Here is a 22,746-nt window from a genome sequence, read left to right as displayed (position 1 = left end):
GTATTGAAGGATTTGGTCAATAACTGGATTGGAGAAGTAAATATGGTCAACAATTCTTTCTCTCCATTCTCACTGACCTCTCTGTCACCTAAGTATCTTGCTGTTTCCAGATGCTAATTCTTGAGAAGAGCTGTAACTGATTTGGGCACTTCACCTAAGTGTCATGCCGAAGCTGGCAAGAGGTTTTGCAAGCTGTGTGGCTGGGTAGCTTTTCAGCACAGCAGGCACCTTGGTGGGGGCTGGTTGGTGACAATGTTTGTTAGTGAGAAAGATGAATGCTGTGAGTAGGCAGTTAATACTTGTCACAGTTAATATCATGGAATATCATATAGCCACACGTTTTTGAAGAATATTTATTGACATGGGAAAATGCTCACAATGTTAGAGAAGAAAGCAGGATACAAGTCTGTAAGTACAGCATGATCCCAAACTTGTAGTAAAATAAATTATATATGCATAGAAAAAATACAGAAGTACACTAAAACATGAACAATGATTACCTCAAGGTGATGGGACTTGGGGTGAATTATTAAACTTTATTATTTTCTGCATTTTTTCAAACTTTCCACAATAAACATATATTACTTTTATAATTGGGGGGAAAGGAATTGATTCAGAGGATAGTACAGGCAAGTCACAAAACTGCAGTGGTACCAGAAGCTGTTTTGTGCTTGCACCACCTCACTGCCTGCTCATTTATAGAGGGATGATGACCCCTGCCTGCGCACAGGAGCCCTGTGCATGGGGAAGGGTCCACAAATCTGTTGTCACTTGAGAGCAGCAGCTCAAATGCCTTGCTTTAGGACACATCCCTTCAAGCTGTTTCAAAGGTCAAGAGGAATGGGGACAGAGGGACCGAGACCTGGTGCCGGTTACCATCCCTCCTGCCAGCTGCCATGGCCAGGAAGAGCTCTAGGGTAGCCTATAGCTCTGGTCTCTGACCTAAAGGATTTTGGGTCCTTGCCTGAAATCCAGTACTAGCTGAGTAAGTTTCCCATTCACACACTGCTGCACCTCCAGGTCACCCCTATGCTTAAAAAGTTCTCTGATTCTGCTTATTAATTATTGCTTAAAATGGCCTGAGAATCACCATCCTCCCAGCATGGCAGAGTCACAAGGAGCCCAGGAGGGCAGTGTGGAGAGGAGGAGGTGGGAGTTGGGCCAACTGAGTTGGACTTCCTCGCTGCATGGTTTTGGGTAACTTTTCACTTTCCAGAGATGATCTGTATCATGAGATGTGTGGAGGATACAAGACATAACACACATGAAAAGCCCCGCAGGTAGTATGCGCTCAACAGATAGACGTTAGAGCTTTCTGTAAGCAGGGTGAGGCTACTCTCAGCTCCCCCTGCAAATTCTTTCTTCAAAAACAAGCTTAATCCAGGGAAACTCAAAATGAAACAGAATTCACTGAAAATAGAGCACAGCTACTCCAACAGGACTGTTCAAACACTTAACTCTGTATCAAGCTGGTAAGATGGTATTTCATTAAATGTATCTTCACTTAGGTAAGTTGACAATCTAGCCAAAGCTATTTGATTGTAGAAATTATAAAAATATTTAAAAAATGCATTTGTAGAATGAAGTAACAAAAATACTTAATTTTTCTCTAAACTTTTTATCACTTATTCTAAAATTATGAATTGCCAGATTTAATTCTATTAGAAATGGGTCACCCACAACTTCTCCCAGCATTTTCTAAGAAAATCCTAAAATATTTTCTTTCTATAGAGTATTCTGAATTTAAATTTTTTCAAAAGAAACTCAATTCTCATAATGACCTTAAGTTTCTGCACCATATTTTGTACAGAAATTTTCTGGGTCAACTAAACATCCTTTGGGAAATAGGCTGTCCCAGATTTGCAGTGGTATGTTTTAAATATATATATATTTCTATCTTCTTATTCTATCATCTTGGTTTTTCAGTTAACCTTTTACTGTTCTCAGTAGGTCTGCCTTTCCACTGGCAGTCCTTACTTTGCCTTTTTTGGGTGGGGGTGGCTAAAAGCTAGATAGCAAAACATGTTAGAAACATCTGCAAATTTCATTAAAAAGGCAAGAAAGTGTAAAGAAATTTGTGACATCTCTTTTGGCAGCTAAAAGGCCCTTTAAAACTCAATTCCTGATTTGTTGTTTTGCCAGAAGTAGTTTCTAATAAATATACAATCTATTCACTAATACTCCCATGTACTTCCCTAGCTTTTAAAAAAATTTATAAGTGAAGATGGATGTAAAAAGCACTTTTAACAAAGCATAAACTGTGTAGTATTTTACCCTGTGTATCTATAAAGAAACACACACAGATGGCTAAATTCAATCAACCCCAATGTTTTATTTGAAGTTTTAAAAGGCAGTGGTTAAGCACATTATCTGTGTGTATATATATGTGTATGTATATATATTAAACTTTAGATATATTTACATATACATACACATACATATAAAGAAACCAACCTCTTTTCAACTTTAGCCACTGGTTAATTAGACCTATGGTCTACTACTGCATGATTCATTTTCTACATCATATGACCAATTCTAAAAGTAAAAATAAACAGCCTTAATCAGTTTAATAGTAACTATGTGTTTCTCTTTTTAATAAATAAAGTTACCATTAAACTGACGACAGAGAGTAGAAAGGGAGCACACACACAGTCTCCATTTACAACATGTATGTACAAATGGGTGCTGCCAATGTCATCACCCCCAGCAGTGGCCACTCTGAGTCTGTTCCCTCCGCTGGGTTGGAGGACCTGTGTTCCTGACATCTGAGAGAGAACTCAGAATGCATGTTCCCCATGTCATGATGCAGACAGGGGTTCAGTTCTACGGTACTAGTGTTCTGATACATTAAGGAATAAGTAGGCATTTATACGTGCCTCAGAACTAAACACATCATTCATAACGCTTTACAGGGGCGAAATGTACTGTTCTAGAGAAGTGACATACAAACTTGAGAGTGTAATCAGTTTGCAGGTCTGGGGCTGTGTGTGTGTTTGTATGAATTTTTATAAAACTGAAATGAAGGGGTTAGGCTTCTGGAGCAGCTGCTTGGCTTCCCTTAAGTCAGTCTTCATCTAACAAGCCACTTGCTTCAGCCCTTATTTAGCAACTCTTGGCTCCTCCAGTGTACCCCTGTCTGTCTGCCTGCTGGAAAGAGCTGGGGGGGGGCGGGGGATGGCTAAATCTATGAATCCTGCCACACAACTGCCCGATCCGACCAGGGTTGCATTAGAGGATGACGTCCTTCAGTTGTAGCCTGACCAGACAGACTTGTTTTCTGTGTCTAGCCCCTGCAGCTCTGCACGAATGCTTCAGTATCGCAAAAACAAAGGATCACCTCTTAGAAATACACTGGCTTCTCAATGAGCAAACCAGTTAATGTGTTTCTAGCCAAAGCAAGGGCATACACGTTTAGAGAGAGAGATTCCCCTGGAGCTAAAGAAAAAAAGATGCTGAAAAAAGCAGTACTGAGAGTTGAGCAGGTGATGTTTTCAGTCTGTATCAGAGCTGGTCTCTTCGATGACAGAGTACTGGCTGAGTGCTTCTTCCAAAGGCGTTATTGTCCCATCAGGTTTCAGTCCCATTGGTTTAAGCAACTCCTCTCTGCAAAAGGAGATAAAAGAGAGAGAGAAAGTATTCACTAGCATCACACACACACCCATCCCCCCTGCCTGAGTCCACATCCTTTTAAAAAGAAAAGTCTCTTAAAAAACGAAGTATTTTCCCTCAAGCTCTGTGTGTTTGTAACAGGAAAGATGAAAGGGTGTGAAAAGAAAAAGAGGGAGATAAAAGACTTCATTCACACAGGCCAAACCTATAAGCCAATTAAAAGTATGAAAAGTCAAGGTCTAAATAGGCTCAGGACAAGGAGCAGGTCTCTTCTGTTTTGATAATCAACTTTGCTTTCCTTTTTGTGGACTTTTTATTATAGTGAAGTGGAAGGTGCCAAAATTTCACCTGTTCCAGTAGGCCAAGCATACACTTGTGAGATTTTGATATAAATTCATATCAATAGAATAAATCTGCCAGATTTGATTCTACCTCTCCCATCTCGAGTGATACATAAAAGTACTTACAGATTCATTTCAAATTGGTTGGCCTTCCCTTGCTTTCTCCCTCCCTTTTCTTTCCTTTATAAAAAAAACACAGTTGCTTTTGTTTGTGGCAGTTTAATTATGGGATTGACAGCCATTTTAATCTCTTCAAAGCTCCCCAACTGCCTCTTTTCAGCTAATCCAATTATATCTACTCCACAAGTTACAGCTTCACCTAAAGATGATTACTGATTAAGCCAATCAAAAAGCATTAGGAAAGATTTACTTAATCTTTTCATAGGCTCTTACTTGACTACGAGGAGATGATGACAGATATACCTGTAGAGCAGCTAGCTGTCAGCAGTGCACTCCTAGAGTAGCTTTGAAGAGGCACGTGAGCTGCTCAATACTTATTTCTCACAGAAATGGGCATCACTCCCTGAACCCAGAACATACATGGCAGCAGCTGTAATGTTGGTAAAATTTGGCATGAAGAGAAATAACCAAACCTCTCCACCCCCTTGGTCCCTTGGCTCAGCCACAGCAGTGTGAGGGTGTTAAAATACGCAGCAAAACATCCCGGGGAGGGTTAGAGTGGCTCCGTCATCGTTAGGTAAGTCAACAGGAGCCTAGTCAAGCAGTTCTGGCTAGTACCGGGTTATTTCTCTGAGACTTTGGAACATCTGTCTGTGTGAGACTGACTGGTTAAATTGAGGTTCCTGGAACTTAATGTGAGTTCTGAGCCAAAGAAATGGTGTTAGAATCCCAGAACTTAAAATAGAAGGGGCCTTAGAGATCATTTAGTCCAACCCACTTAAGGAGACTGAGTGACTTACTGAAGGGCCCATAGCTGATGGCAGAGTTGGATCTGGGCAAGGTCTCCTGTGTCCCAGTCCCAAAGTCTTCTGTGGCAGCACAGGTGACTATCTGCTCTGAGGGGCTGTACAATAGCTGTGCCCCAACCATGTCAACATTGGTAAGGAAGGAGGGTTGACCCAGAACATGGTGGGTCAAGAACTGTGGCACCTCTTGAAATGTACACAGACCACACTGCCTGGGAAAGGTGGGGGGACCCCCCACCGAGGGAGAGTCCTGGGTCAGGCAGAGGTGAGTAAACAGTGGGTTCTGTTCAGCCCCATCTACTCATGTGATTGTGTAGATCTTTCTGGATTATCTCTTTCCTGTGCTGTGACAGGGTACAGTGTTTGGGGATAATGAAGGAGCAGCAAGAGGTAAGGCTGCAAAGGTAGTCTGCGGTCTAGTAGTCCAGTCTTGCATGCCAGAGTGAAGATCCTGGCCTGGGAGGAGTGCCCAGTCCAGGCTATCAGACAGGGAAGCACCTCTGGCAGCAGTGACACTCACTGGAAAAAGTGTGGGAAGGGGGCTGGTGGCAGTCAAGCTAAGATGGTACTGTTTCAGTGTGTGAGAGGAGACAGAAACTGGACTGTGGGAAGAAAAGGAAACATTTCTGAGCTTAGATCTGTGATTTACTGAGTTCGAGTGCCTCTAAGGATGGCGAATCATTCACTAGAGCAAGGACACAACAGGTGAAGCTGGTTTGATGGGGACATTGCTCAGGGTATGAACACTGTTCTAACATAAACAGCTAGAAAGCTGAGTTTTCTGTTCCCGTTTAAATGTCTTTCTATAACTAATAGGGTTTTTCTATATAGCCACATAGAAAAAAATTATACAACTTGTTTTCACTGCTGTTAGTTAAGTTGTACAAGGTAGCTAACAATTTTTCACCCAGACAAATACTTTCAAATCAGTCATTCCTACTCCCTCATTTTTTGAATACTTAATAGCACTGTAAGACTTTAAAGACAAATTGTAAGAATTCACTTGTGGATTAAAGAACTCCAGATTTTAAATTTGTATTTGTGAGCTATTAGAGGTTGTCCCATTTACCACCCTATGCTATTAACATTGATGCTCCTGAGAGTCTGAGTTATTTTCTCTTCCCTATGGCTCCATGCAGTGCTTGGACTTGTAGACATTTCATGCGATTCCACAAATAAGATAATGTGTGTGTGGGAGATCAGGAGCAGAAAGTCTGTTTTGAAGGTCTGGTTCCCTGTCTGTGAAATGGGGATCCTGCTGGTAGCAGGATCCCAGTAGTAACCAGTGACACAGATGAGACAGTTCTGTCAACTACAAAGGAGTCCTACCTGTTTTGCTGTTGAGGTTCAGTCAAGCACATACAGGTTATAGAATCAGATTGATCTAGAGTCTAATCCTGATACACTTAGAAGCACTAAGACCTTAAATTTCAATTTCCTTTTCTGTATACTTAGAGTAGGAATAGCCCCCCCACCCCCTTCACTGTCATAGGGGCAAAGGTCACAATACAGAGAAAGTGCAATGGCTAGAACCACACAAGATGCTTTTCTTTCAGTACTGATGGAATACCTACCCCTACCTGGTAGGGCGCTCTCTGGAATAAGTGGGGAAAGAATATGCAGAAGCAAGTAAAAGACATGGTCCCTGTGCTCAAGAAGCTTTCAGTCAGCTCAGAATAGAAAACACACACATTAAAAATTGAGTTAGAGAACAGCAGATCGACAAGCTTAAGATGATTAACAGGCAGAGCCCTGCTTTTCTTAGTTTGACAGCTGATCAACATGCCCTTTTGTATGAGAAACTTGCTTAAAGGAGCTTTCTTGTCCTTTTTAGGAATGGGAGGAGAGAAGTCACTTACAGGTGTGGCTTTATTCTTTTTAGGAACCAAGTCTCACGCCCTGTTAACATTTCCAATCGCCCCCTTTATATCTTTGATAAAAGATTCACACCTAAAATGTCTGAAAAATAACTATACTGGACTATTATTTCATGTAAGATCTGTTGTATCTGTATCAGCAAGCTGTTGTAATGAATCCCACATAAATGTCACTCCTCTAGTCAGATGGGCTCTGTGCATGGAGGAGGGACACAGCAGGGTTGCTGATTATGGGCTTCCTGCAGGAGATGGAATTCAGGGCCAGACCACTACTGATTCATGGGGGAAAAGGTTTCCCAGAAGTAGTGAAGCAAAAGCACAGAAGCAAGAGTTAGTTATATATGCAAGCATGCTGGCTTAGCTGAAGTTAAAAAAAAAAAAAAAACAACCTCAAATAAAAGATAATGGGGTACAGATGTATATTTTTATCTTCTATTTCAAAGGCCTCACATTTACAAATATTAATTAACTACAAATATTAATTAAGTAACTGTAAGTTGGATGGCTAATGAGACAATATCACTCCATGTCCATTTCTAGCACAGTGCCTTACAGATCCTCTATGAACCAAATTTAGTGACAGCTGATAACTTCCCTTTCTATGAAACTGTAGAATATTACGATGTCCTCTGGGGTTAGATTTATAACAGATTCACTTTAATCACCAAAATGTAGAGTTAAAAAAAGGTATTATCAGTCTTTAGGAAGCTTTGTATGCTTTCTAAGAATTTCTCATTCTCCACTAGACTATGAGCAATTTGAGAGGCAGAGTCCATGTTGAGTTCCAACCAACTCAACTCTGTAGTATCTATGACAGTAGGTGATGGATACACTTCCACTGAAAGAATGTAGTATCATAGCAGAAAGGAAGAATGGCACAGAACTATTCACCAGGAATCATTTAACTATGCTTATTTCCCTGGTGAATCAATGGATTTTCCAACCACTAAAGTAGACTCAGGTTTTTTGTTTGTTTTTAAGAGCACTGTTTAGCTGTGGTTTAGAGTGGTGCTGAGGACTGAACCTGGGACCTCCAAGCCTCAAGGCATGAGAGAGGTGCATAAGCAGTTGCTATCTTCCCAGCATTCTTAGAGGGTGTCTAGACTCTAGGATCAAATCTCCCAGCAACTTATGGGGGCAAGCCATTTCCGAGTTCTTTGGGTTTAAGTCTATCCATAAAATACAGGGGTTGGACAAGATGATCCCCAAGATTCTATTTTATGAATCTAAATGTTGAGTACAGAATACAGAATAAATTTGGTTTTAAAGCTTCTAGGTTTTTAAGACACTAGCACGCATGACTAAGCCTTTGCTTCTAGAAATCAAGATACTCTAAGCCTAAAAATCAAACAGCATCCTACTTGTTACTGCTACACTCCAAGATCACAAAATCTCTCTGCAAAGTTAATAGTAGGTGATTAGAATTACTGCAAAAATCAAGCAATGACATGTGTTACAAGGAAGGATCAAGTGCAGTAAGGGCTGTCAATAAGACCATTTCACAAAAAATACTAGTTCTAAATTATGATGGTTCCACCTACAAAGAATGACTAGGTGTCAGATGTGTATATCAAGGTAAAATGGGAGGCACTAGATATTAAAAATGTATCAGGATTAAGATATTCACATAGCAACAACTCCTTCATACTTACCTTCAATGCTATACACAGGCCTTAACACAAGTTAAGACTGCCCTCGTTATCATCAAAAAGTACAGTGATGGCTACTGGATAAAGAGCCCATTCTAGGCACTGTGACAGTATCATGGCGGGCTTCTCATCTGATCAGGCATCTGGCCAGGGAAGAGATAAGCCTCCAAGAATGTTCAACTGGAACGAAACATCATTTAGAAATTTGATCTTACTAAATGATAAGGAACCATAATCTATAAGGACTTGGCCAGGCATGAGGACACAGATAAAGCACGTCCAAAAAGGAAATCTATTTTTACCCCAGCCTAACCTTTTAGGACTGCTAGTAGAAACCAAAAAATATGTTGAAGATTTTGGGAGGTGAAGTGTGGGTGGGAGATTATGGGATTTATACCATATTTTATTTTTTCTGGTCTTTTTTTTTGTCCCTCAGATAAAGTATTTTAACATTTCCCTGAAAGTATGGTATTCTGGTATGTCTGGAATTCTATACCTTTTCAGAACCTTATAGTAGGTTCTACTTTGTAGGGTGTCTGATTTCTTTATAACTCTTCTCCCCAGAACAGAGTATACGATATTGGGGCTCATATACTAACATACCCATTCGCACATTATAGATAGAACAGGCCAGATGTGTATGTGTATAAAACACTATACTTGACCTGGAAGCAAGAGAATACTCTTGCCCACAGCACATTCTGTTGTGCAGTACAAACAAAGCATTCAATTCAAGTGTACTTGTTGAAAAACAGGACATAATTAAGCAGTTGGTAAAATGCATTCTTGTTTCCCACTTGCAAATCTCCCAAGAGTCCCTTCGAATTTACCTATACGAGTTTCAGCTTCCCGCTTGCCACTTAGCTTGATAACGACTCAAAAATCATTCCCTTGTTTTCAAGGGCTCTTCTTTCTTGTCTGCTCTGTGTACTACAGGGCAGTATTGACACATGGAATTAATGACAGGGTCTGTAATGAAACAACAGTCATGCAAACACCAGTCTGCTCTTTTGATAAAACAGCATGTTAGAGACCTATTCACCTCCCTCTAATTGAATACTACATAATAGTTCTGATCCTTTTATGTAACATATTTTGTTCTATGATTAGAAAAGGGGGGAATCTATGAAGCATTGACTCCTTCAATCACCCCGATTAATTCTCTGTTTTTAATGAGGGTGGCTGCTATTTGGCAGGTTCTGTTACATACTTGTTTTGTTGACTTCTGTACAATGTATAAGAAAACCCAAGATGGGATAATTGGGAACCATTTCTTTGGCAAGGGATTCCTGCTTTTAATGTAAGGCTGGCTTGGAAAAAAGAAGGCTGACATTTTAAATTAGCCATTTTATGTGTAGTTTCTTTTCACATTTGAAAGGCAGGATGATAAATTAGTACATAAGTAAAGTATTTTAATTAATAGAGCTTTTCCCAAAATGTTCACTAAAATGGAGGCTGATAGCCCAAGAAAGAAGCTCTGTAATCTTTTGCTATGATTGAGTGTATATTTGAGATATAATCTATATAATCCATTGAAGTACAATGGATTTCCTAGTCATTTGTAACAGTCCTTTAAGTATGTTTAAACCTTTTTTCTTATAGAAATACTTTGATGCTGGGTATTCAGCTACATAGTGTCCTTTTGGACTGGACTCTGGTGCCTCATTTTTCTTAGCTCTTTCACCAACCCAGTGAATAGAATGGGTGTGGTAGATTTCCCATTTCAAGTTGTTAGACTTAATTTTTCCCCAGTTGAGAACTATTGCAGTTTCTGATGGAGGGAACAGTGTAGAATTATATGCCCACCCCTCTTATGGTATACTTTTAAATATCAGTAATAAAATATTCTTTCTCCAGTCCTTACCATCTAGCTTTGGGACTGGGATCATTTGGGAGGTGAGCTATATAGTGTAACAGCCCCATAAGGAAGCTTTGTCCATTTTTTTTTTTTTCATTGGTGTAAGGATCCAGGCTCTGAGTGGTGAAGCAATGGTGTAGCTGTCTCTGCCACAAATATTTTGAAAATGTGATCCTATTAAACATAAAAACTTGTTAGAATATCTATGATCATTCTTGTTGGAATAACTGAAAGATTTTATATTATTAATTTCCTCCATCTAAGGTTTTTTGTTTGTAATGCAGTACAGGCTGTACAGATACAGTACAGCACCTGACCTGATATTTGAGACGCTCTCACTATGGAATTCAAAAAAAAGCAATATATAGCCTCCAAATCACAATTCTCTTCTTAGAAAAATGTGCTTATTTTTCTTTGTGCTGTTTTAAATAAGATATTCTGCATTTAAAATGATATTGATGGATTTTTTGAGAGATTTTTCAAATAGAATGATTTGGAATCTGAAGAGTGAGAACTAAGTCGATGCCTGACCTTGAGCCAGTCATTTAATCTCTGGTTCAACGTACTTCATACCTGACTCAGAGATAATAGAGAGAGAAGAATTTAAAACACCACACAAATATTAGTCTTATTATTCTCATTTCTGTTAGATCACATGCAAAGCCTCTAAAATTGGCTACCTACCTCACATTAAACAGCATGATAAAAAAAATGCTGAGGAAGAGGTTAGCACTTGCAGAGTAAGACTCATTATCCTTATGTTTTCTTGATTATTTCTATGTAATTCAATTCATCCGTAGACCTTTCCTATCATGTCCGAAAGGAAATACAAGAGACCAGCAAGTCAAATGACACTGCTGAATGAAGAAATAGTAAGTTCTTACATGCTCTTCAAAATCAGATTTAGAAGAGAGTAATAACTAAGAACAAATAACCAGTGGAGACTGTTCTTACTTCATGTATCTCTAACAAATAGAAGTCACTGCATCTGGTACTTAAACTAAGAGCTCAGTCATTTCCTACTGCTGAGTTAAGGGGTAATGCCTCCCAAAAGGTAAGAGTTGTCTAGCTGGAATATTGGCTGGGTCCTACGTAATCTTTATAGTGTATATTAATGATATAGTACAGCACTTACTAACAGAAATGTAAACCACAAGTGTATACCATATATACATAATCTGTAAGTGTTCTAGTAGTCATATTGAAAAAAATGTGCTAACACATCAAAATATTTTAAATATAAAATCCCTACTAAGATAGTCTATTTTTTGCACTGAGTCTTCGAAAGTCAGTGAACTTCATTATTTATATAGGACTTCCCAGTCCAGGCTGTGGCAACCATGCACAGATCTAAGATCTTTTTATTTTATCTACAACAGATCTCACAAGCTTTAAAAACTGGACCCCACTCCTAAAGTGTTCTGAAAAATATTTCCTCCATTCCCTACAAAGAGGGGTATAATTATAGTTAAAATTGTAAGCCGGGTAACTTGGCTATAATGGAAGAAGTATCTTTTCAGGTATGAAGTAGCTGTTCCAGCTAGAAATCTTTGGACTATGAGGAATTTCTCTTATGCTACTGTCTACATTTATTAAAGTCATATCCCAATAGTATGCAATGGCTGGCAATTATTTTTTAAGTAGATAGTCTAGAAGATAATTTTGATAAACAGAGTGTTTGTGGTTAAAACAGTAATCAGTCCGTCTTCCAATTAAGGAAGGGGACTTAAAAAGTTAAAACAGAAACTTAGTTTCAGCTTAAGCCAATCAATTCTCTCTCTTTTCTGGAGGAGGCTGCATTATTGTATAGTTGAGTTGTGTGCTGTAGTTAAGGTAAATGCAATTGTATTAACCACAGGCAATCCCTGTTCTGATCTCCCTTCCTTTAAGGCTTTCTTTCTTTCTTTTTTTTCTCAATTCAAGAGAAAGAAAGTGGAAGGGCTGGCAAATTTCATCACCTTTTTTTCACCCCTGCTCTCACATAAGGCTTTCTATAATATCAGGTCTCAGTGCTTATTTCCATAGCAGAGTCCTAGATCCTAACGGATCAGCCAGTCATGGCCCAAAGTCTCTTATGGATTTCCTTCCCAGTCCTCATGAAATCTTGCTAGGAAATGAAATTTACAAAGGTATTCTTTAAAGTCTTAAACCATATGGACTACTATATAAAGCAAAAAAAAAAAAAAAAGCCTATAGATTTGGGGAGCAGTCAAACTGGGGAAACCACAGGAGGCAAGGCACTGTACTAGCTGGGCATGGTGGGGCTACAGAGTTCAGGTTATTCGCAGACTCTTAAGTCTCCTGCCACCACAAATACTTAAACTTAAATCACTTATTATTTTGCTGAGAATATTGTCAGTTGGTATTCAGTGGGAAGAGAATGTCTGAGCATCAATCTCTTTTATTTTATGTTCTTGGAAATCTAGCTGGTGAGGTGGAGTGGCGATGTTCGGCATGAAGATAAAATAAAAATGTCAGTATGATCTTAAATTTTGCATTGGTGGTTTTACAGAGTTGATAGTGAATAACAGCTATACCCTACACCAGGCTGAGTAACAATACTGGGCATGACCAACCTTAGTCATCACTTTGGTAAGTGCTTTGGCAGGAGCCACTGATGCTAACCACCATCCTGGTGCAGGTCCTTCACATCTGCTCTCCTACGGATGGAAAAAAGGAAGTGTCTAGTGTCCATTCATTGGCCACATCACCTCCAAGCCTAACCGTAATTCACATGCCTCTCAATTTAGGCCCAGGAGAAACTGATTTCATTTTTCAGAAGGAACATTAATCAGATAAAGATAGTACACTTGCAGCACAACAAAGACTTAGAGGATGCAGGACCTCCGGCAGAGTGATAGTTGAGGGAACTAACCAGTAGCGCAATGCTAAAGAGCATGATTAGGAAGTGTTCTGACAAACACACACAGCCACATAGTAGACAAAGCAAAGGACTTGAGTTCTGGAAAATGAAGGTCCTACTCTGTTATGAAGCAGAATGTGAAAGCTTTAAACTGTTCTAAGCAATATACTTTGAACCTTGTCTTCCTAGTGATGAATCTGACATGTTAATAACGATTTTAAAAACAATCTGAGCTCTTTGGAAGAAAGGTGCATATGCAAGTGCCAAGGGTTTAATTTATGTCTTAGTGAGTGTAAACTACGCTCCACCTGGAATTTTCATTACTTCATCAGCCTATAGCCTCTACACTGAATGGACTATCACAGAGAAAGTCTAACCCAGACCTTAGCTTGTCCTTACTTCCTTTCACCTTGTAGTCTAGATCTGACTGTAGACATTCCTCCAGAGACTGTTAACTTCTGAATCACCCTCAGTTTCCTAGCACAGTGCCTTAATAAATATCCTCTGAATCATACCAAGTTTGGACTATTTTTTTTTTTTTTATAGAATTTTTTTTTAAATATTTGTTTTATTTATTTATTCCCTTTTATTGCCCTTGTTGTTTTTGTTGTTGTAGTTATTATTGTTGCTGTCGTTGTTGGATAGGACAGAGAGAAATGGAGAGAGGAGGGGAAGACAGAGAGGGGGAGAGAAAGACAGACACCTGCAGACCTGCTTCACCGCCTGTGAAGCGACTCCCCTGCAGGTGGGGAGCCGGGGTTCGAACCGGGATCCTTATGCCGGTCCTTGTGCTTTGCGCCACCTGCGCTTAACCCGCTGTGCTACAGCCCGACTCCCAGTTTGGACTATTTTTAAACTATCATTTCCACCCCAAACCAAACAGTAGTGTTAAGAGAAAAAACTTAAGACAAACATATAAGATGCAATAATAAAGGCTTCATTCTTTGCATTCCTGCAGATCACTATATGGTTTTGTCATTATTAGTGAGAGCAAATGTTAGAAAGCACATAAAAGCAGATAGTGTAAAAAACCCTCTATATGTCAGACAAAATGTCTGTGATTCAGGGATACTCCTGAGCTTGTCATTTGCTTTGATTTTAATTGCAAAATCAGTGCTTACAAAGCCAATTAAGATATATTTGCTCTGCTTTCTACAAGGCAAAAAACAGTCACTTTCAGATTGACTTGGGCATCTACTAGGTAAGTACACATTCCTTAGGGCATAGTTTAAGTGTTGGCAGCTTCTTAGATATGTGGATTCCCCTCAGATTAAAAAGGGAAGGATCCAGCAACTTTGTTTCTGTCCCTATGAAAAGACACTAAGCCAAACACGTGGGTTCCAATGCACGTGGGTTCCTACACAGTTGTGCTCTCCATTCCCACTTCCTTAGTTTGGTGGGAGTTTATTCATCCAGGTAGCTGGAGAACAACCGTTAACTTTTAAGATCTTATTATTGTAAGAAAATGATGCAAATTAGGACAGGGGAGATAGTGGTTATGCAGAAGACTTTCATGCCTGAGGCTGCTCAGTCCCAGGTTCAACCCCTGGCACCATCAATATGCCACAGCTGAGCAGTGCTCTGGTTCAGAGTAAGTAATGACAGTAATAGTCAAGAAGTCACACCAATGTCTGCACAAGTCTTTCCACTTTCCCCTTCAGAGTTCTTTATCCTACAGTTGCACTTCTAGCGTTTGCCCTTCTAGCGTTTGCCACAGTTGCACTAATACCACTTCCTTAGCCACATTAGATCTTTTCTGAAGCTAAAGGATGGAGAAAGTCATTTGTAAACAGACAGCAATGCATTTTTGACTATTGTGAGCACAGTCAGCAGAAATCTTCTTGGAAGAGAACAGAAAACTTAAAAAGAATAGCTGTAAGTCAGTAAGTTCTAGTCTTGACTGTTATCAAGTTACATATTTCTAAGTATCTTCTATCATGTCACCAGCATCACTTGAAGAAAGCTCACCCTCTCCAGTGTCTCTCCATATCAGCCTTTGGACATCTCTACCTTTTCCTGTGTTCTTAGCCTTTGCTTGTTGCTTTGTTAGACCTTCTTTAATTATTAGCTTTTGGGCCATTATATTTCTTAATTTTCTTAAATGCTACTACTAGTCTTTGAATAGTTGCTGTGAAAAAGATGACCAGAAAAAAAAATTCACCTTTAAGTAACAGCTGCGACCAGCACACAGAAACACTCACTCGAGATGGCTTAAAGGAGGTAGTGACTCAAAGAACCAGAAAGTAGAGCAATTCAGCCAAGTGTGAAAGGAATTAATATTTCTATTAACTCCTCCAAGATGACTCCTTGATTAGTATATATTTTATTTTCAAAACTGGCTGTTATAAAGCAAGAACTGCAGACTGTTTTTAGAACCCCTGAGTGTAACTGCCATCATTTAAGGTATTCCTTTTCTACTTTTTCCTGTTGGGTACATGTCATTTTAGAATTCCTGGTTTCAGCAGCAACCCAAAAAGATAGAATTGCAAACTTGCACATAAAAAAAAAAATGAAGTAGGAACAAAACCCCAAACAGACTTAAAAATATATAAGCAGCAACAAAAATCACTGGACCTAACTCATTGCACCATTTTTGAAGACAGGGAGGTTAGTTGGTTAAATGTCACAGTCATCTAAATGTTTAAGAATGCACATCCAGAAGCGGCACATGGAGAAAAACCATGATAGCCAAAAGACAACTACTGCTGCCTGGGCCACCCTGCTCAATCAACATGGATTTCCTGAGCTGCTGTTCTATGGTAACTCTCAGTAAGAGAGACAAAGAAATAGAACATTGTTTAGAAACCAAGCAAAAAAAATGGATGGGAATACAATACCTGGAAAGTTTATCAAGCATGTTGACAAGTTTCATGGCTTCATATTCTTTTTGTTCTTCTGTCATTTCATCTATGGGGTTTGGCATTGGTTCCTCTAAATGACCAGTGATAAGATTAATGCTACAAGAAGAAAAAAAAGTTATGCTGTATGTTTTAAAATTATGCTCTTTCTATATTTTTCTGGTCCAAGTTTAAGTTATAATAAGAAAGAGTATAATAGCCACAAAATTGACAATTGCAATTTTATGGTACAGAGCTGCTATAGGAATTTAAAAATTAACTCTCCCTACTAATTTGCTTTGGGAATAAATGGGCAATCACTATTAAAAAAATAAAACTAACTTGCCAACATTTTTTTAAAGGCATGGCTACTTTTTAAAAATGAAATTTGATTGGTGCCGTTAGGATGAATATCAGTAAGTAAGGGACTAAACCCATTTTGTGATACAGCATAAATAGGTAAAAAATTAGAAAAAAATTATGACAGGCTGAAATATGAAAATGAAAGCATGCCAGTTTATAATCTCAGGAAATTAGTCCATTAGTGAGGCCACAGAAGGTCGTATAAGTGGTTAAATAATAAAAGATGAAGCAGAAAAGCAATTTTAATTAGATTTGACCTACATAGAAATAAAATCTAGCCCGCCCGAAAAGGTATACACCACCTGGAAATATTTAATACAATTTAAATAGAATATTTTCCATAAATCTTGTACATATTTCTAATACCAAACAAACTAACCCATGCTTTTACTCCCCCCTCAGGAAGTTGAATAAATCACTTCAAAGGTTGCTAAATATCGAAACATCTTTCTGGAGAAGCAGACAACAAGCCACAGTATTTTTTTATATCAGCCAAGTACAAACTTTTTTTAAATAATCAAATGAAATAAATCTACAAACAGCAAATGGGTAATACATTGCTTTCTAGGGGTCTACAAAGCAAATGAACCATGTTAAATTAACCGGTTTAAAAAATTCTTCAAAAACATTACACTCAATCAGGTCCTCTGGCAGCTAGCTTGCAAACTTTTATACTCATACTTGGGCAAGTTAACTTAGTAACACAGGGCTTTTCTTATTCGGAGTAAAGGCTGGGTCACTAGCTACTACTACTACTCACTTAAAAAGTTGTACATGTAGAAAAAAAGACTGTCATGCCTGACCAGGTTCAATCTCCAACACCATCATAAGCCAGGGCTGAGCAGTGCTGTGGTTTTACTTTTCTTTCCCCACATTCCTTTGTGGCTGCATGTCATGAGTCTTGGCGGAGGAAATCAGTGCTCACTGTTCCAAAAACAATTGTATTGCGATTCTTATAGAAAAACCTATTCTAGAGCAACGGTTTTAAAGCTTTTTATTACTCAAAGCAGTAGAAACCCCTTCCTTTTATTTTTGTTAACACATGAAATCAGTACCCAAAGCTGATATCCAAGACAAAAAGCAGATGGCTCAGATGGCTCAGTGTATCAGCACTCGAGTGCTTCCACGTTCAGAGGTTCTGGGCAAAGTCTGAAAACCCTCACGGTTGCCACTATATTAAAATTATTTGGGTAACATTAAAGGAAAGGCTTGAGCCTCCCTGGAGACTAACTATATTTTTTAAATTTCCAGATGATATTGACATATGGTTAGACTAAGAAGCACAAGTGTTGGTAAGGATGTGGACAAAAACCCTGTTGATGGGAATGGAAACTGAAAAATATGGAAAAATAGTACAGACAGTCCTTAAATAAACTGGAAATAACTTATGATCCAACAATCAGGCCTTTTATCCAGGACATGGAAACACTAATTCCCTGCGATTTATGCACCCCACGTTCACAAAGAAACGACTAGATAAAGAAGTTCTGAGGTAGCTCACTTGGATAGTGTGCTTACTTTGCTGAGTCTGAGCCCGGCTCCCACCATACTGAAGGAAGCTTTGGTGCCTTTCCCTCTTTACCTGGAAAAGTTGGCCTGGAATGGTGATGATCCAGTGACATGAAAAGTTATGGGGCACATTATTTAATGCAACTGGAGTTTAACCTGGAGTTAAAGACAACTACAACACATGAAATTGAAAAAAAAGTCTCTAATACTGAGTGCTATTGTGGGGGGTACAGGGCTTTGGGGAGTATGTTTGGTGTAGAACTTTACCTCTATAATCTAATGATTCTGTAAACCATTATTAAATCATATGCTCAAAACCTGCTGGGTCAGGTTGTGAAAGGTAGTCTTATGGTAGAGCTCAGGAATCACACATGTAAGGCCCCAGGTTCAATCTTGGCACTGAATATTTCAGAGCAGTACTAGAGTCAAAATAATTTAAAAAGTCAGTGGGCCAGTGTCCCTACTTCAACCATTCATTGTCCTTTTTTTCTAGGTGCTCCTAAAAGGAAGACACCTGGGTAGTCTAATAAATCAGATTGTTATATGCATATGCCCAATGCTAAACAGACAAAAAAAAAAAAATTAGGTCTTGGGAGAACTATGGTGGCAGGAGTGGATGTGCAGCTATACCTCTGACCCTTATATTAGTGATCTTGTGAGTTACGAATAAGAAATCACATCTGGGAAGATATATTTTTTCTTTTTAAAAATTATTTATTCTCTTTTGTTGCTCTTGCTGTTTTATTGTAGTTATTATTGTTGTCATTGTTGGATAGGACAAAGAAATGGAGAGAGGAGGGGGAGAGATAGACACCTGCAGACCTGCTTCACCGCTGTAAAGTGACTCGGGCTCGAACTGGGGTACTTAACACCGGTCATCGTGCTCTGCACCATGTGCACTACCGCCTGACTCCCAAAGATAGGTATTTTAACTGTACTTATGGTGCCCATTTATTTCATCAAAGCTTTTCTCAAATTCAGTGGTGAAGTGATTTCACTATCCATACTGCTTCACTTATTTAGCATGTGGGTGTGAAGAGACGTCTACACTGGCACACCCTGTGGCACTGTGGACACCAAAAGAGCACCTTTCATTGTTTTCTTGGTTTTTCCTTAAAACTAATAAAGCTGATGTGTTTCCCATAAACTGACCTCTGCTGCTTTACTCTAAAATGATCTACTCTGAAATTGGCTGTTAAAAATCTTTGCTCACTGAGCATAAAAGCAGCAGCTAGGCATTTATTCTTAGAGTTAAGAACTTGCATCCTTTACTGACAGATAAAGTATCCCAACCTGTCAGTTCTACCAGGCACTTGGGTCCCACTGTTTCCTTTACAAAGACATTCCCCACACCACCCCTTCATTCAGATGAATGCAGAGAATGCTGAGCTCTAAGCAAAAATGTCAATCTGCTGGGGACAGGAGGCAGACCTGGAAATTATTTCCTCCAGTTCGAAAGAGGGTGGGTGGGTGGAGAAAATTAGTCACAAATACAACAACGTCTCATAAAATTTTTGTTTCAACAAACACTTGCCAGCTTTATATCTTCAAGTAGTATATAGACTGAGGCTTTTCAGGTTTTGGGAACTTAACACTGAAATTCCATGATTTTCTTTTGTTCCCAAACTCTGAATTTCAAGATGCTTTCAGCATACTAACTATGGTAGACAGTTTCGTATTTGTTATGACTTTCCCCCTATCTTGTCTGTGTGTTCCCCTCAATTACCTTCCCAGAACACCAATTCTACATGTCTCCCAACCATTTGACAAAAAGTATCTACAGTCTTGTGTATATTGTTACGTAGGCCACTATATGAACTGACAGCAGATGTGGGTCTGGAAGTGAACGGATTAAGACATACCAAAAAGGTCTGAGCAAATGAACACAGAAGCTGAAATGTTTTAAGACTTCCGCTTTTCAAATTGTTGGTATATTTGACCAACACCAACAGCACTGGGTCATTAAAGAGTGTTACTAAGAGTTCCCAGCAGCATATGGAAACCATCTTCAGCCCCTAGAACATGTGGATTAAATTCTGTTCAAAGGGTGTATAAAAATCCCTACAGGGGCTAGGCAGATAAGATGAACAAAAACTACATACTGCCGCACCACAGCTAACCCAACTCCACCAGCAGGTAGTCAGTCAGTGAGGATAAATGCAGGCCTACTCATACCAGAACTTTTCCCCAAAAGAAGCTAGAACTCCAGACTTTCCTCAGGAATACATGAATTCTAAAGAGGCAAGTTATCATACTAGTTTAAGAAGCACTCTGTAAAACATAAAACAAAGACCAATATCCACCACAACATAGGAGTAAGCAAAGTAGAACCTGTATGTGGATTCAATCTACCCTATATGGATTGACAATCTGAACCCACAAGAAAAAGGGCCAGGTTTTTGTTTTTCATTTTTTTTGGAAAGGCATTTGTGAATCCAAACAAGGGGTGGGGATGGGTAGATAAAGGGACATTATATACAAGTGAAGCTAGACATCATCTAGGAAAAAAATCCACAGAACAATTGTCCTTTAAAGAGCAGAGTAGAAATTTACCACAGCTTTAATTTCTATTCCCTAGCTCTTATTCCTCAATTAGATGCAGAGCTTGATAACAGGAAATGTGAGCATCCTGAGAAGGGTCTGGCTGACTTTTACTTTACTCAGAAAATTACTTATTCAACCAAAGTTTACTAAGCGCCTACTAAATACAGGTACTATTCTGAAGACATCTAGATAGCAAAATGTCTTTCCTTATGGCACTTTGAGTGGGGAAAACAGATCTAATAAGTAAATAAATGGGACTGGGTGGTAGTGGAGCAGATTAAGTGCGCACTGCACGATGCTCAAGGACAGGTATAAGGATCCTGGTTCCCCACCTGCAGGGAGGTCGCTTCACTGGTGGTGAAGCAGGTCTGCAGGTGTCTTTCTCTTCCCCTTTCTGTCTCCCATCCTCTCTCAATTTCTCTGTCCTGTCCAGCAACAACAGCAATGACAACAATAATGGCAACAAAATGGCCTCCAGGAGCAGTGGATGCCTAGTGCAGGCACCAGGCCCCAGCAATAACCCTGGAGGCAAAAAAAAAAGTAAATAAATATATTCTTTACGCTCAAAGTAACCTAATATTATAATTGAGCCAAATGCTATGAAAACTATTAAAAAAGCAATGTAAAGAATGTAGGGTAGAGGGAGTCGGGCTGTAGTGCAGCGGGTTAAGCGCAGGTGGCGCAAAGCACAAGGACCGGCATAAGGATCCCGGTTCGAACCCCGGCTCCCCACCTGTAGGGGAGTCGCTTCACAGGCGGTGACGCAGGTCTGCAGGTATCTAGCTTTCTCTCCTCCTCTCTGTCTTCCCCTCCTCTTTCCATTTCTCTCTGTCCTATCCAACAACAACAACAACAATAACTACAACAATAAAACAACAAGGGCAACAAAAGGGAATAAATAAATAAAATAAATATTTAAAAAAAAAAAGAAATGTAGGGCAGAGAAATAAAGGTTGGAAAGCCACAGTTTTTAGTAAGGAGGACAAGAGGAGAGGAGACATGCAGCTGCAGGCCATCTAGGCTGAAGTAACAGTTAATGCAAGAGCCACCAGTGGTGACGAAACAGAAATGGGCTGAATATGGCACTGTTTGGGTTTCAGTCATTGTAGTTTTGGACAGTGACACTGACAGTTTATAAAGATCACTCTGGCTTTTGTATTGAAAACAATGAAGAGGGCCAAAGGTAGAAACAAAATCGCTTAGGCTACTAAAGTGATTTTGGAGGCTGGGGAGATAGCATAGTGGTTATGCAAAAGGATTTTCATGCCTGAAGCACCAAAGGTCCCAAATTCAATCCAGCACCACAATAAACTGGAGTGGAGCAGTGCACTAGATAAAGCAATTTGGGAGAGAACATTTTAGCTTGAATCAGAGTGGTAGCAGTAAGGTGTGGCTGGATTCTGAATGTATGCTAAAAAGTAGTCACAATTGCTTAAAAGATTTGCGTGACTAAGAATGAATTGAACTTTTTGTGTTTGGTATCTGGATTTAGAGAGAGATATCCTATTCTAGTTATAGCACGGAAAAATAATAGTGTGTGTGACCCATGTTCAAGCTTGGCCCCCAGGGGGTAAAATCATCTTTCCCTTTGATTTGCTTTGAAGAAAGAAAAATCACAAGCACAGGTTTCATACCCACTAGAATGACATATAAAGACAACAATAATACAGAAAAATAGTAATTATTAGGAAGGATGTAGAGAAAACGGAACCCCTATGCGCTAGTGCTAGAAATGTAGAAAGCATTGTTCCTCAAAATACTATACCTAGAACTACCGTAAGCCCCAGCACTTCCCCTTCTGGATACAAGTCCCAAAAGAAGTGAAAGCAAGGACTTGCCATACATATCACAGCAGCAACACATAGCCAAAAACTGAGAACACCTCAGAGTCCATTGAGAGAGGAATAAACAAAATGTGATTCATACACACACACACAAATGATAATTATACAGCCTTAAAAAGGAAATTCCAACACATACTACACATGGATAAATCTTACAGATACTCATCAGAGACAGAAGGAGAATGGTGGTCACCAGTGCTGTAGCAAGAGGGATCGATTGGGAACAGTTTTGGCTGCGAAGATGAAAATTCTCTCAAGGTGGATGATGGTGATGAATATATCTAATGCTATACATCTGTACATGTAAAATGGTATTTTAATGTATATTTTACCTCCAAAATAAAAAGGCCAAGTGAAGAACATAAAAAACAAACAAACAAACAAACAAACAAACAACAAAAAAACCCCACAAAACTAAGTTCTGGCATCAGGATATCTTAGCACTTGAAGTGAACTATGTTTCCTTTTGTCTCCAGGGTTATCGCTGGGGCTCAGTGCCTGCACTAAGAATCCACTGCTTCTGGCA

General features: G+C 39.3%; 1 protein-coding gene across 10 annotated transcripts in view; it reads right to left on the bottom strand.

The window, feature by feature from the left end:
• Window positions 1-339: 339 nt before the first annotated feature.
• Window positions 340-22,746, bottom strand: part of RIC8B (RIC8 guanine nucleotide exchange factor B) — a 116,340-nt gene continuing 93,933 nt past the window's right edge. The window contains exons 9-14 of one of the 10 annotated variants that reach the window (XR_009550694.1): window positions 15,961-16,080; window positions 12,837-12,920; window positions 10,945-11,067; window positions 9,233-9,371; window positions 8,406-8,582; window positions 3,465-3,603 (exon numbers count right to left, since the gene is read on the bottom strand). Coding sequence is in view for 2 of the 10 variants with exons in the window: in XM_016185058.2 (XP_016040544.1) it covers window positions 3,492-3,603; window positions 15,961-16,080 (232 nt within the window). In the remaining 8 variants the exon portion in view is untranslated. Of the gene's footprint in view, window positions 3,604-8,405; window positions 8,583-9,232; window positions 12,921-15,960; window positions 16,081-22,746 lie in introns of all 10 variants that reach the window. The other 9 variants (XR_009550691.1, XR_009550690.1, XR_009550692.1 and 6 more) reach the window with 9 other exon arrangements.

The sequence above is a fragment of the Erinaceus europaeus genome, chromosome 7 (genome assembly GCF_950295315.1).
Source record: "Erinaceus europaeus chromosome 7, mEriEur2.1, whole genome shotgun sequence".
Taxonomy (NCBI): Eukaryota; Metazoa; Chordata; class Mammalia; order Eulipotyphla; family Erinaceidae; genus Erinaceus; species Erinaceus europaeus.
The sequence above is the reverse complement of the archived record's forward strand: the minus strand, read 5'-3'. Positions and strand labels throughout refer to the sequence as shown.